The sequence below is a fragment of the Maylandia zebra genome, linkage group LG7, assembly GCF_041146795.1.
Source record: "Maylandia zebra isolate NMK-2024a linkage group LG7, Mzebra_GT3a, whole genome shotgun sequence".
Lineage (NCBI taxonomy): Eukaryota > Metazoa > Chordata > Actinopteri > Cichliformes > Cichlidae > Maylandia > Maylandia zebra.
This window is the reverse complement of record NC_135173.1, coordinates 20,249,119-20,265,275: the sequence shown is the minus strand read 5'-3', so window position 1 is coordinate 20,265,275 and position 16,157 is coordinate 20,249,119. Positions and strand designations below refer to the sequence as shown.

At 42.9% G+C, this 16,157-nt stretch overlaps 1 protein-coding gene across 2 annotated transcripts in view; it reads right to left on the bottom strand.

Moving 5' to 3' along the window:
- Nucleotides 1-1,523: 1,523 nt before the first annotated feature.
- The window catches only part of wnt7bb (wingless-type MMTV integration site family, member 7Bb), a 31,753-nt gene continuing 17,119 nt past the window's right edge, over nucleotides 1,524-16,157 (bottom strand). For both annotated transcript variants that reach the window (XM_004563824.3, XM_004563823.3), the window contains exons 3-4: nucleotides 6,527-6,798; nucleotides 1,524-3,421 (exon numbers count right to left, since the gene is read on the bottom strand). In XM_004563824.3, the coding sequence (XP_004563881.1) occupies nucleotides 2,942-3,421; nucleotides 6,527-6,798 (752 nt within the window). In that variant the 3' untranslated portion in view covers nucleotides 1,524-2,941. The remainder of the gene's footprint in view (nucleotides 3,422-6,526; nucleotides 6,799-16,157) is intronic.

Below are 16,157 nucleotides of genomic sequence, written 5' to 3'. Positions count from 1 at the left end.
TGCATGTATTAAAGGAATAATTTGACATTTTAATGTATGTATACTTTATTGATCCCCATGGGGAAATTCCTCTCTGCATTTAACCCATTCACTCAGTGAAGCAGTGGGCAGCCATTGGGTGCACTGTGTAGGGATGGTACCTTGCTCAGGGGTACCTCAGGGTAGTCGTCCAGTGGATTCCAACCCTTGACCTTCCGATCATGGGGCCACCACTCTACCTAGTGTGTGAATGCGAGAGTGAATGAATAGTGGTATTGTAAAGCGTTTTGGGTGTCTTGAAAAGCGCTATATAAATCCAATCTATTATTATTATTATTATTATTACTGAGCTATCCCTGACAATAACCCCGATTCATTTACTTCACAACAGTTAAATTGTTAGAGAAGACTGGCAGATTCTACTCTCATTATCTATGCGTCAAGTCTGGAGCTAGAGCCGGGAGGTGTAAAAGCTTAGCTTAGCATAAAGATTGAGAGCAGGTCTAAACAGCAACCTTGACATCCTCTAAATTTAAACATGTCATCATCTCTAAAAGCGATCAATTAAAGAAATGCTACTACTTCTGCCAAAACTGAATACAGGTTGTGAAACCAAATATTTATGGTCTTAAAGGGGTTTGGATGTGCTAACACCTTCAGGCGCAATGTAGATTCTCTTTGTACTTTATAGCAACACCTTTCTATCGGTTTCATTTGTGACATTTTACTTAAAAAGTTGGGTATGAGAATGCTGAAACATCTCAAATTTGTCTCAAGTTGAATTTATCTGGAAAGAAAAACAAATACTGCCCCATCTTTCTGCTGTAAACATCTGTCATTGAAAAAAATAATAATAATTGAACTTCAACAAACTTCAGCAAGCAGCTTTCTGTGTACTCTGTGAAACAACATATTATAAGATATACGCTATATGGGCAAACCTCCACATTATAGCTACAGGAGCTGCTCAGCCATGGAAAGCAATGCCATTAAGCTCCCGGTACACTGAGCTTTGGAGCTCTGCAATTATTGAGTCCACAGAGAGTTTTTTGCTTTTATGCAAAGTACGCGTCCACATTCAGCAATTACGTTGTCTGACACTTTGTGGATGAGTTACTGTGGTTCTTTGAAAAACAAACAAACAAACAGTTTCATCATGAACTGTCGAAGAAGGAAGAAATTTCACTAACTGACTTTTGCAGTGGTGGCATCCCATTACAGTAATAGACTTGAATTCATTGAGCTTCACTGAGATGACCCATTCTTTCACAAATGCTTTTAAAGGCAGGCTGAATAACTAGAAATAAGTCTAGGTGCTTGACTTTATGCACATGTAGCAGTGGGACTGAAAAGACCTGAATTAAAGATGAAGAAATGTGTCCCAATACTTTTATCCATATAGTATACTTTGGGTGCCCTTACCAATAAAGTACTTTTTTTTTTTTTACAATTGCTTATTTCTATTTTCTGCCACCATGTTATCATCTCTCAGCCATTACCATAGTGAGCACAATGTGATCATGAATCCTCAAGTAAGATCCAAGTTGTAATAAAGTGGAAATATCCTTTATTATTGTTACAGAGGAGAGCTTATTTAGCCAGAAGTAAAATGCCCCTATAGCCAAAATGGGAATAAGCAAAAGAAAATCAACAGTTCCAAGTTAATCTTTGGTTGAATTTGAAAAAATTATCAATAAAAAAAAGAATTAAGATGAACTGCAGGTTAAACTTCAGTTGATATTTTAGCATTGAACCATCAAACTGAGTAAAATGGGAGCCATTTAGTTCTCATAGATTAAAATAGAAAATATAGGTGCAGCACTTAACACATCCACATCCAGCACAGTTTTAATGTTCATGTTTAATGAATTTAGGAAGGATCTCTGCAGTGTTTTCATGCTACTGTCTTTGAAATTGCACAACCATTGAAATAGTTGTTACTGCTCAGGGAGCGAAAAAGGACTGCAAACAAGCTAAACTACAACATAGTAGAGCCCAGGTGTCTGAAACATGTGAAACATGCTGTAAAGATCTCTTCTGTTGTCAACACACCAGTAGCTATGACTTTTTTTTTCTTTTCTTCTTCCTTTTTTTTAAAGAAAAGATTAGGTTTTGTAGGGGTTTGGGGGGGGGGGTCATGTTCTAATAGACACACATTTTTTCCAGTCAGTTTCTAAAAAGTATTTTTCTTTACACTTAGTACAAAAAAAAAAGACATGTCTACCCGTTAGTGTTTTGTTTTAAGATACTATAACATAAATAGACAATTTATTTTCAGTGTTCAGAACAGACAGTTCCAGTGTGACTGGAAAACTAACATACTCCACCATATTCCAGTTGGCAGCAGAGGGTTTTAACAGAGTTCTCCACTCAGATATTGGCGCAGCGTGATGCACCACACTTACAAAATGTTCTTCATTTCTACAGACCTCCACCATTAGCCCCAGCCAAGCTAGGGGTATCATTCATGTCAAGATTCACTTATGCCCCCACCCGTTAGTGAAAAAATGACAAAACCCACAAAGAGTTTCTCGTCAAAGACTTAACAATGGCTGTCACTTCGATCAACTCCCAGGTTACTGTGAGTTCCTCTCCATGCAAGTCTGGTTATATTGCAATCGAACCATCACAAATCCCAGAGTGCAAAGCACAGTTCCCACCGAGGGTCTCATTCTTTACACGTAGTCCCAACTTCACTGCGGATACATCAGTACATAAGCACAACCTCAATGTGACAGTAAAGTTTTGGGGGTATTACCTACTGATAATTAGAATTTACTTTCGGAAAAGCAATTAGATAGATTCTGCTGTGCAAAACGATGCCTCGAAGAGCTGATAGTGTAAATTCCATTGCTTCGCTTCAAAATCTCGAAGACACACCTTCCTGCTCGTTCTCCCGCTTCTTCCTCATTTAGCTAGTCCTTTGCGCGTCACTTTTTCTGGCACTGAGCTCTTCATGTCCTTATTTGCAGGTAAACACCTCCGTCCTCTCACTGCATGTGTTGCATTTGACGAAGCAGCACCACTGGAACTTACAATTGCACTGCCACACCTTTGTGTACTGGTGTGTATTGTATCCCCGACCGCAGCACATAAGGTCGCAGCCGTCCGTATGTGGTGAGGTGCGGTTGCACAGGCGTCCCTGGGTTCCCACGCTCCCTGTGGCTGCGTCCTCCTCGCAGTAGTTGGGCGACCTCTCAATGTATACGAGGTCTGTCTCCATGGGCTTACGGTAGCCCTGAGTCTGCTTTACCTTGAGGTGGGTGGGCTGGCGCAGTCGGCTGGCCCGGACTACCTCCACATGCACAGCTTTATTGTACTTGTCCTTGAGTACGTAGCCAATCTCGCGGAATTTCGGAAGAGTAGTCCAACATGTTTTAGTGGTACAGGATCCCGAGACGCCGTGGCACTTGCACTCTAGCTTCATCCTTTCTTCTAAAACCTGGGGAGTGGTAGAGACAACAGGTCAGCTGTAGAGCTCTAGCAGTTATAGGACTTTCAGGTAATAGAACCCCTAGATGAAGATTTCAATTTTCCTTCTCTCTATGGATTTCCAGTGTGCTGGGAAAAAGGTAGAAATGTTTAAAGTGTCTAATTATTATTATTATTATTATTGTTGTTGTTGTTATTATTGTTTCTATTTCTATTTCACATGAGTGCAAAGCTCAAGACATCTGCATAGTTTGACTAGAGTGGAAGTCCATAAGAAAATCATTGATATCCAATCGACCAATATATAGATCTTTGAACACCTTTTGTTTTGATGTGGATACTTTATTTTAGTCATTAGTTATTATAAGTCTCTTGCTCTCATTTATATTGTGCATGTCATCGCATCTCCCTTCCCTCACCCTCAACCAGTCATGGCAGATGGCTGCCCCTCTGTGTTTCTTCCTGTTAAAAGGGAGTTTTTTCTTCCCACTGTTGCCGAGTGTTTGCTCACAGGGGCTCATCTGATTGTTGGTGTTTTCTCTCCTTTCCTTACAATATAAAGTGTTTTTCTAGCTTTTACAAGAAATATCCTATAGTAGTAATTTTGCCTGTGGTTTTCATAAAACATATCACTGATTCAGAAACAAAAATATCTCATATGTTTTTGATCGCCATTGAAAATTTGAATCCATTGTGCAATTAAATGTGTTACACATGCAGTGTACAAACAGGCAAACTCAATTAATCGTTTACAGCTGGACAACACACATGGTTTAAGTGGGTTCTTAACCAATATTATGACAAAAAAATACAGCATTATTCCCATATGGGTAAGATTTTGATGTATTATGTTATATTACAATCATAAGACGGGACTATATGACAGTTTATTTTGTGTAACTCCCTTTCTTAGGTTTGGTCTTAAGATTTGTTGGTTTATCTCCAACATATGGTACACACAGGGCAGAAAGTCTTCTCTTTGCTCCCTAATCCCGCGGCATGTGGTAAATATTGCGTGCTGTTGTCAGTATTCAAGTGTCAATCCTTTGTCCCTTGAGAGTAAGAAAGAACAAAAAACAAAAACAAAAAAAGTATTTTTTTCCTAAAAGACAAAGGGACAGAGAAATCACGGGGGTGTCGTTTAGTTGAGTCCTATTAACCCGCTGCTAACAAATCTGCCATGACTCTAAAAACTCTTCGTTTGCTTGAGCAAAGCGGGCGTCTCTGTTGTTGCTGGGTGGCTGTGCAGCTTTTTCCTGGAATGACGCCTTGCCAACAGCACAAGTCATCACTTCTATCACACACTTATGAAATGTACACAAGTGATGTTATATAGCTCTCTCTGTCTTGTCTACGCACTCATGTGGTTTGAGGAAATTTGATTATTTTTTTTTAAAAAACTGAGCCTTCCCGACTACATAAAAGCTGGGATCAGATGTCAAGCCTGCCTCCAGTATTAATTCAGAGTGAGGATTTCCAAAAATGCACTGTACAAAAACCACAAGAAATGTCTGGCATAAGGAGTCTGACATATGTATGGAAACATTTACTTAAAGTGTGTCCATCAAAGCCTCTGATCTGTTACTGATTAGTCCAATATGACCAGATACACATCACCGCATACAGATGCACTGAGATGCCCTGAGATGGCTTGTCAAACACACATCTGCATGTAGACTTCTTTTGGTTTGTTTTTCCATTAATAAGAGTAATAGTAACAATCAACAAAGCCCTCTTACACTCGTCATTTTAAAGGCTTCACATCTGAACAAAATCCAGACGTAACTACATAAAATCCAGTTTACATATATAGCGATGCATATGTGTGTGCCTTCATCTGGCAAATTGCAGATGGACTGATCGGATCAGTGTTGGTTTTCCAATAAGACTCCTATCTGTCTTTAACTTTTGGATGTTGTTTTTTTTTTTTAAATATTTAATACCTATGTGATGCAGTTGACACTCTTGGAGTAACTGTGCATGCATCATCAAACAAAGTGAGGTACAATCAGAGAAGGCCCAAATCTCTGTGTCCTTATAAGTTCTTAAACTTTTAGCTTTCCTTCAGTATGCACACAAAAAAAGAATCTGACACTTCCTCATAGCATTTAATTTTTTTGAGCTACAAAGAGCAAAGCGGCAATAGTGCCAGCTCTAATCGAGAGAGCTGCCAGTACCATGGCATGCAGCGTAGACCATATCAGTCTGCTGTGTTAACACTAGCATTGTCGGCCTGCTTTCACACCCTGAATAGATGCAGTCAAATGGCAGTGACATGTTTTGGTATTGTGCAGACAACTGCAATAATATCCTGTTCCTGACTTTACACTTCATAATTCCATGAAAGGAACTGGAAAGGATAAATGGCAGTCCTCCATCTGGCAACCACTTGGGAAGGCTCCATTTTCCCAGTGAACATTATACAGCTGAAGTTATTAATTAGATCCATTTTTCAACTAAGTATTGTCTTTTTTCTTTTTTTCACCTCCCACACTCTCTCTGTCTTTTTTTTCCTGGTCGTTAACGTTCTTCATGACTTTCTGCTATCTGTTCTCTAAGAAATAAACTGCTGATCTGTTGATTGATCGCAGCTTTTTGTCACAAGTCTGCGACTTTGAGCTCTTTATCTGGGAGAGCTCCGCTTGTCTGGGACACATCTCTGCATCTATGGATAAACACATGTTTGCCATTAAATCCATTCATCCAGTTGTTTGTATCTTTGGCTGGCAGATATGCCATGCTATCAACTGCTATCAAGTGACTTAAAGAATAAATAACAATTGTTCTTTGTAACTACTTCCATAGTGCTGCTAGCTCTATTTAGTTGCTCCAGACGTCCATTTATTCGTTGCGGTATCATTTATCAGCGTGATCACCAAACGCAAGCTTAATCCAATGAGTAACCTTCTTTGTTTGGAGGTAAAAACAAAAGTTAGGTCATCAAGATAATGCAAAAATTCACTTCACAGTAAGTATGCTCTCTTGAGGATAGACATTTATTGTGCACAGTTTACATAATATTTAAGTAATTAATTTAAGTAAGATTTGTTTAAGCATTTTCTGGGGTTTTTGTGACTTCGAGGCTAAAAGAAAAGTATATGACATCTTTCTTTACCTTTCTGCCTGCCTCATTGTTGTGCAAGTTCATCAGACGACGTGGGGTCTTTCTAATCTCGCGGGCATCCACGAAGCGGCGAGAGAACTCTATGCCGTACTTGATGTCTGCCGAGCATCCTCCCCATTTCCAGCCTTCCTCCTGATTATAATAACCCTGCTTCTCCCTGTCACATCCACACTGACTGAGGTTGCCTTGGCTGCATGCTGCGGTGATAGCATGGGCCACCCCAGCCGCTGTGATGGCATAGGTAAAAGCTGCTTCCCGGCTGCCTGAAAAAGAAAAACAGATAAATGCTCCACTCACAGCATTTTACAGCGCAGAGAATTTGATTTTTGACAACACCACAGATATTCAGAATCTTTCCCATCATTCGATAAGCCACCATTTTGCTTTCCTCTCATGAACAGCTTGCCTTCTGTACCTTGGTAGAAATGTGGTCATACTTCCCACCACAAATTCCTTGGACCTAGCCTGCAAGAGTGCAGTGTTGGAATTCCAGTGTGGGGAGAGCTGGGGTAGGTGCTGTCCAAAGTGCTGAATTCCTCCACAGGAGCACCTTGTACTGCTGCCCACACTGCAGACAGTTGGGGTCTGCAGGTCTCGCTGACTCTGATACTGATCACTGACAAGAAAGGAAGCCCTGTGGTGCCTAGATCAGGTAATACCAGGACCTCAGAAGATAAGAGCAGCTGCTAAACCTAACAAGATTAATTCTACCTATGTTTCATAGTCTGACTTCAGGCTTTAAAGACAGTGCATGCTTACTGGCCATGAAAGCACTCAAACTGAAGGTTTAGATTAGTTGTTATTGGCTTTAAAAAGTTCTACTTCGGCTTATGTCACTAGATAAAATACTATGTGCACTGTCATCACTTAAAAACCAAAAAATAGATTCAATGTCTTGGGAAAAAAATTGAGAATGCCAATGCCCGAGGTATAGACTTCTTGTTGTGTCAATAAGAGAAAAAAAATTATATATATATACAATAAACAACATGTAAAGGACCTGGGTACACTTTAGCTAAAAGGACGGTGACAATAACCATACCATACAATTCCACTCACTTCCTGCATATCTGAAATAACTGTACTATTCCCCTAATGGCTACAAAGGGATCTGACTTAAAAGACATCGTCTCTGGGTATAGGAAGGACTGCGGGTTATTACAACCCTGGTCTCCCTCCAAGTGGCAGTAATCTAGAAGGAGGCAATCCTCAGAAACAAGGCTAGCCAAAGAGTGTTTTAAGGGGCCTTTCAGCCTGTGGAGAAGAATGTTTTGTAAGTCTTTGATGTGTGTTGTGTAATGTACTCAGTCGCAATTATTGGAATCACTCTAGGTAAAATGTGTTCTGTTGTTCTGCACTTCAGAGGGCCAAAAGCTCCATGTCAGTTTATCATTTTCTTTTTTCAGCGGTTCTCAGAGGTTCATCGTGTTCGGTAGTTTGCAAACGTCACAGTACATGACCTATCAAAAAGAATCATCCGGTTTCAGCAGGCTAGTGAACATAAAAGCTTGATGTAAATTTTCAAATGAGTGGCCGAATATAAAGTTGTACATACAGAACTTGTCACAAGTGTTCAATATACCGCCTCCAAGCTAACGGATATGATAGTCAAACTTATCCTATACTTTTGCAAGCATGTCGCTGCAACCACTGTTTTTCTTATGCTTCTTGCAGGCAACCACATGAACTCAAGGATCCCCTCTTTACTGTATTTCTGCTGGATGTCAAAACACATCTGTAGAAACCTATTTATTTATGAGTAAATTCTGGTAGCATCCTTGTAGGCTTTGGAGAGAATTCTATTTTTTTATGTATTATTTTTTATACATTGTAGACAGTTTCAGTGTATTTGACTATATGTTCTAAACACTGATTAGCCTTTAAATACAAAAATACAGCAAATGAAGTGAAAATTATAAGGAAACAAGACAAAAACGACTTTATGGACGCCAAGCAAACACTCGATAGCTTGTGTTATCCGCTAAAGCTTATGTGTACAAATTTTTATTCAACTTTTTTTTCATTTCAAAAGCAATGTGCTTTATGTACTCCTAAATATACTGCTAATATGCAGCCATTTGCAGCTGTTTTCCATTTCATTTCCTCTTCTTTTTTTAGAGGGACTTTTTACACCTCCTATTCTGGTCTCGGGGGCATTTTTGAACTCTCAGAGATGTTTTCACCCAAAGCCACTGTTAATTTCCTACCCTGGCACTGGTGCTGTAGACTTAATACCATAGCCACAGGTTTGCCTGGTGGGCACTGACTCACAACCACTTGCTTCTTTGGTTAGCAGCAGAGCTGTGCCCCACCAGCTTGTGGTGACATTCTGCTGCCCCCACCTCATACACAAATGCAGTCACACAGCTGCAATGTAGCTCTGTTCACATGCACACACACACACATGCAAACGCTCCCTGACCGGCCACATAATAAAATAATACGACACACTTCCACTTCCCTCCACCCTTGCGCGCATACACTGTTAAAAGCTCGTTTACACATAGATGCACAAACAGAGCATCACTGTAATGTTTAAAACAGGATAAAGGCAGTTTCCAGAGAAAGGGTGGTACTCAATGAGTTATGCTATTAGTGGGGCAATGATGACAATCAGAATATAGAATGCTTTCATTCTGTTTCCCTGAAAGTGACTGACTCATAAATCAAAGATGGAAAGGTTACGAACAAAATAAGTGGAGTGAAGCCAGTTCAGACAGGCAACTCCAGCCACACTGTGTTTTGCACGCTAACATGCTTCAGTTTCCACATGTCATATCCCAAACACCCCTCCTCTCAGTTTGGTGGTCTACTTGCAGAATTTCCCATTTCTCCCTCCGACATGTCAGTGCACTACCCTGATATGTCAACCCCCTTCACCAACCCAACCTGTAGGCTCTGTGTGGATGTTTACTCATCACTCCCAATTTCTGTATCATATTTAGAGTGGGCGATGAGTCAGAGTCTAGACACCAAAGATTATATTCTGCTGTTGAACTGCCTAGCTCAGTTACATTAATATAGCAATGCAAAGGTGTAGCATGTGCATCCTGCGTGTGCAACATCTTTTTTTTAAAACGCCTGTGTTCTGGAGAAAGAAAGAGGCCCCCGAACAGATGTGCATCTGATGAAATTTTGAAGGAGAAAATGCACCCATAACAGCAGCAAAAAGCCCCAAAAGAGGCTGGCCCCAGAGTCCTGACAGCACTCCAGGAGGAACCACCCTGGGATAGCCTTGCTAGCTGCCAGTGGAAAATTGGAGTGACCAGAAAAACCTCAATGAACTTGGAAACATCCAGGAGAGAAGAATGGGGGAATATTAAACCAGATGTCTAATGGAGTTTAGTGGCAAGTGTCTGCTGTAGCAGCCAAGAAAGCAGGCAAGAAGATCAGGCTTGTTTCACTGAGAACAGGTAAGGGAGCTCATATGCAGACATTTGTTTTGTTTTCTTTTGTTACGGCCCTGCGTTGGGGGCTAAAACCAGAAATACTGACTCAGTATGCTTTGGCCTTCACATTACCTGACCACACCACTTTGGACAGCGGCTCCCGCTGCGATGGCCCGCCGTGTCTTTTGACCATCTGCCGAAACTAGGACATAAAAAGAAGTCTCTGGATGTAGTGGCTTGCCGCTAAAACTGCAATCTGTGTTTAGAGACGGAGGCAGGCACACCGCTAGCCAGAATTCACATGACACAGCATAGAAGATTTACAACCGGGGATACTATACAGGCAGCACTTGTGTACTATAGACAAGCTGATGTAGTAACATTGCCGCTGACCTCAACGGGCCTTGCTTTCTTCTCTGTTCACAGGCCATAGTAAAGATATGTTGTTGACAGGAGAGGAAAGGGAAAAGATATACTGAAGGGACTTGGATACAGAATTGGCTGTAGAGCGCCCTTTTCTCTCCAAAAACCAGGCCAAGGTCAGTCATGTTGTGTGTCTGCCCCATCATGGGACAAATGGTTAAAATATACAAAAAAAAAGGTCAAGTGAGGGCAGAAATGGCCTGACAACCATGACTTGCTAAAGGTTATCGCATTCATCTGTTATTATTATGACTGACCTGATGTTTTACAAAGCAGCTAGTGGAGATGCTGAGCTAATTTCCTTTACTAATCCTGCCAGCCAGAAACAAATTCCTTCTGTCCTCGTCAGCACGCTTCCCCATAAAACACGTCTGGGATTCTGAGAATTCCGATTGCACAATGTGATACATACGGACGGTGTACAGCCTAAGAAAGATGTAGCGAAACATGCAGACATCAAGCTTTACAGAACATCACAGCAAAGATATGATTCGGTTACGGTAAAGGTGAGGTGAGCCAGAGGATGGGTAAAGACATTCAGTAGACTAAAAGGACTGGAGAGAAGTAGTTTAGGCTGGATTCCTGGTAGGGAAGGGGTGGGGAGGGGGTGCCAAACAACAGCAAAACACACACACATACATACACAGAAGTACACACAGAAACCGGCAGGTTTCCAGCAGAGTGGCTGAATTGCCTCTCCACACAGGCCAAGCCTGCTGTTGCTGGAGCAGTGAAGGGGAAAGCCTTTTAAAGACCCCTCATCCCAGACATGCACTCACTCCCACAGGGGACACAAGGGAGTGGGGTGGGATTGGGGGTGGGGGGTGGAGAGTAGATTGCATAAAAAATAAAATCTCCACAACACAGCGACACACTCGAAGTTCAAGTTTCACATCACATTCACACATTACCTGTAAGAACATCTTGTCACACACAAATGGCCCACAGTGAACAAAGGGAAAAGTGTCACCTGCTGGTGGCCAAGAGTCTTTACACATATTGTGGGATTTTCACAAGATACAAAATAATAATAACAATAATGATAATAATAATGATAAAAAACACGATGCCAAACCTTTTTTAAAGCAGATATGGAAGTTGCAGAGTGCTGTTTCTCAAGTAACATTTAGATCATTTGGTTTTTTTCTCTTACTTTTCCCCCGTCTTGCAGCAAAACTATAGAAATTGAATCAAAACACTAAAACCCAGAAATAAAAGCTCCAGGTCATCATTTTCAAAAGCAAAAACAAAGCATCGTGCAACACACTCTGCAGCTCCGGTGAATCAAATGGAAACATGATACCGCTTTTAAAACATTGTGAGCACATGCAAGTTCATGGATACTACATAACAAAGTTATTTTACGTCACTGTGCACATATAATAAAGTTATGACACCAAAAAATACTGAGAATAAGCTCTAACCAAAGCCATACTGGTGCTGGAATCCTGTCTCCAGGGCCCCATGGAAGGGGAAGAAAGTTGGAGGAAAACCCCTTGCTTTGTGTACCACTCGCTGAACTGACTACTGCGCTCTCTACTACTGTTTTCCGTTCCGCTTTATGTACCGTTGCTATGAACATATGCTCCCAGCAAATTATAGACAAAGTTGTGGTCCGTGAGGTTTGCAGCTTGAGGAATTAGCACAGCCGTGTTCCTGTACAATAAAATAATATTGTTTTACCAGAACTAGGCTCCACATTCTCAGAGAACTCACATCAGAGAGCCGAGGAAGTGACACGCTTTGGCACGGCCGCTCACTGTAGGTCCTCCAGTTTGATTCATATAATGAGGAGGGCTTTGAGAAGAAAAGCTAAAAACAATTATGAGGGTGTTTAACTTTGCCGGTGCACTATTAAATTCTGAGAATTTAGGTAAGCTGCCTCCCAGGCACAGAAAATTGGGCTGGCACAAAACCGTTTCAAAAGCATCCTTTCTCTCCTCTGATCTGCCTGAGGTGAAGATAAAGCTTTTTGACTGAATGCTGAGGCTTGCTAAAACAAGCACAAATCCTTCTTCCCACCCTTTCATCCTAATAATGAGCCCAAATCAGGACCTCACCTGCACACATCTACAAACGTAGGCCGCTGCGCGCTCTACGAAGCATTCATCAAGTTCACGGGAGGACAATGTCGAGGATTTTCCTCAATTTCAATCTTTACTTGAATTTGTTTCATCTTCAGCGGAAACATATTTACCGAGATGTGTGCGGATCCCACAGCGCATCAACGAAGATATCATTATCCTCACCACTATAATCAACGAGTCAAATATGCCACTGATGACATGTTTCTCCTTCTCATTACAAAAGAAACCTCCAGACTTGACATTTTCATATTTGGTGATACTCATCATCACACAGTCAAAATAAAGCCCCACGTCTCTTAGCATCTTCTCCCTCCAAACCGGTGTCTCTGCCTTAAAAACCCACTAAGACTCTCTCCCTCTCGCTGTTTCTCTCTCTCTGAACTCTCACCTAAGTGGGCCAGTAGCGATGTGATTGTTGGCACATGTAAATGTCCAGTGGTGGGCCAGCAAGTAGAGAATACAGTGATGGGCCTGGGATAGTGTGGAACAAAGCACAGAGTGAGATTACAGTTGATCCTCTTGCATCCTGCTTCCTCCTGCGTCTAGCTGCACTGGCAGACACAGACAGACGCAGATCCCACCGATAACGCGAGGCTACGGGGAGCCCCGTGTGCAGGGGGCCACAAGGGTCGGGTCTCTGAACAGCTCAGACAGACTGTGGGTGGGCGGGGGAGAGAGAAATGGGGTGAGGAAAAGGTGAGGGACCCCAGCAAACGGACACACCCACACACTCTGAGACAGAGACAGAGCTGATGAATGAACAAGCAGAAAAGTGGACCCGGCAATGATAGTGCTGTTTGGTTGCGTAGGACGACAAGCCACACCCTAGATACAGACACATGCTGTGGGCAGAGGATGTGAGGCAAGACGCTGGGAAGAAAAAGCGTAAGACATGACCTTTTACTGCCGATGATGACCACAGCCCACACGCTGCAGAACAACAAAGCAACGGACTCTCCTGCTATCTGATAAAGTTAGTGAAAGATCCTACGCGCGGGATGCGCACGCGCGCACGTCGGACCGCTCCAGCTTCTCTGGGCTCACATGGAGGAAGGCAGAGAGTATTAGCGCAACCCACATGATGACGGGCTGAAAAATAGGCCTTTTATCCACCACCGTTCCACCATAACACAATGCACGCGTCATTTCCACGCTGTTATCCGCTCGGTGCCAACTGCTTGGCTGCCTGGGAGTGGATCTGCTGTTTTGCTGGCAGATCAGCACTGGTGGTGCATCAGATCTTTTATCGGCTTTAATATTCCGTCCTTTAATGATAACAATATTTATTTTTCTTTATCTCTGTGGGATAGCGAGATTTGGGTGAATGATTAAGTAGTCGAGCTGCAGTATGCCTGAAGGGCGTAGAACCAACAAAAAGTAATCCCCACAAAGGGGAAAAATCCTCAGTGGCAGTGAGATGATTGATGGCATTTTGGGAGAGTTCACCAGTGTCAAAGTATCCACTTGTGGTGATAAAAAAAAAAGGAGCAGGAAAAAACAGTTTGAAGAATGGCTTTTTTGACTGCCTTTGTTAAGCTAGTCCTGGGCATGACACCTTCTTGCCAGCTGAGTAAGCTTGTGTGTTTTTTTTCTGCCAAGCTTCACTCCCAGCCAATCACAGCCTTGAAAACATGAGATGTAAGTTTACACAGTTATGCCATGTTATTTCTTCTTTGAATTTTGAATAATTGTGGGGTTGACAGTGTGGATGGCTGAAATTACAATGCTGACTGATTCCCTTTGCCTTGCTTTGTTTATACTGTCCTTGAATGTCTGCTCTCGAGACACAATCGCCATGTGATTTAAAGGGGACTTTTCTGGAAATCTTCATCTGGCCAGAGTGAATATTTCAGCTTGTATTAGCTCTCGCTTTGTCAGAATGAGCAAAACAAAGCAATAACCGAACCGCGTGGTCATTTTAAACAGATTTTTTTGTCCATTCATTATTACCCTTAGGTTAGACTGATGCTGTGCCTCCATTCTGCGGAGATATGATTTCACCACAAAACGACCATCAGCTGATTCCGAGAAAAGGAAGGAGCTCCACCAAAGAATTTATAATCTGCAAGTATTCTGTTGTCCTCGGCCCAGGAGCTTGTAGTGCGGTGTGTCGGATGAATTGTAGACGTGTGGGGGGGAAAGCAAATTAATGGCTACTTCAAGTCTTGACAACAGCAAATAAAATGTTGGCATAATAATTATTAATTATGAGTGTTCAGGAAATTTAAGGACACCGCAGGGATTCTCAAATCACACCAAAGTCATTTTTAACATCTATATATATATTTAAGAGATAAAAAAACACCCAGCACGCCCCTGCGGGCGGTTTATCCTTCAAGCTCGGGTCCTCTACCAGAGGCCTGGGAGCTTGAGGGTCCTGCGCAGTATCTTAGCTGTTCCCAGGACTGCGCTCTTCTGGACAGAGATCTCCGATGTTGTTCCCGGGATCTGCTGGAGCCACTCGCCTAGCTTGGGAGTCACCGCACCTAGTGCTCCGATTACCACGGGGACCACCGTTACCTTCACCCTCCACATCCTCTCGAGCTCTTCTCTGAGCCCTTGGTATTTCTCCAGCTTCTCGTGTTCCTTCTTCCTGATATTGCTGTCATTCGGAACCGCTACATCGATCACTACGGCCGTCTTCTTCTGTTTGTCTACCACCACTATGTCCGGTTGGTTAGCCACCACCATTTTGTCCGTCTGTATCTGGAAGTCCCACAGGATCTTAGCTCGGTCATTCTCCACCACCCTTGGGGGCATCTCCTATTTTGACCTCGGGACTTCCAGGTTATACTCGGCACAGATGTTCCTGTACACTATGCCGGCCACTTGGTTATGGCGTTCCATGTATGCCTTGCCTGCTAGCATCTTGCACCCTGCTGTTATGTGCTGGATTGTTTCTGGGGCATCTTTACACAGCCTGCACCTGGGGTCTTGCCTGGTGTGATAGACCCCAGCCTCTATGGATCTTGTACTCAGAGCTTGTTCTTGTGCTGCCATGATTAGTGCCTCTGTGCTGTCTTTCAGTCCAGCTTTGTCCAGCCACTGGTAGGATTTCTGGATATCAGCCACCTCCTCTATCTGCCGGTGGTACATACCGTGCAGGGGCCTGTCCTTCCATGATGGTTCCTCGTCTCCCTCCTCTTTCTTGGGTTTCTGCTGCCTGAGGTATTCACTGAGCACTCGGTCAGTTGGGGCCATCTTCCCAATGTATTCTTGGATGTTCCTTGTCTCATCCTGGACTGTGGTGCTGACACTCACCAGTCCCCGGCCCCCTTCCTTCCGCTTAGCGTACAGCCTCAGGGTGCTGGACTTGGGGTGAAACCCTCCATGCATGGTCAGGAGCTTTCTTGTCTTTATGTCAGTGGCTTCTATCTCCTCCTTTGGCCAGCCTATTACCCCAGCAGGGTACCTGATCACGGGCAGGGCGTATGTGTTGATGGCCCGGATCTTGTTCTTACCATTCAGCTGACTCCTCAGGACTTGCCTGACCCTCTGCAGGTACTTGGTGGTTGCAGCCTTTCTAGCGGCCTCTTCATGGTTCCCATTTGCCTGCGGGATCCCCAGGTACTTGTAACTGTCCTCTATGTCTGCAATGTTGCCTTCTGGTAGTTCAATCCCCTCAGTTCTGACTACCTTCCCTCTCTTTGTTACCATCCGACTACACTTCTCCAGTCCGAACGACATTCCAATGTCATTGCTGTATAGCCTGGTAGTGTGGAT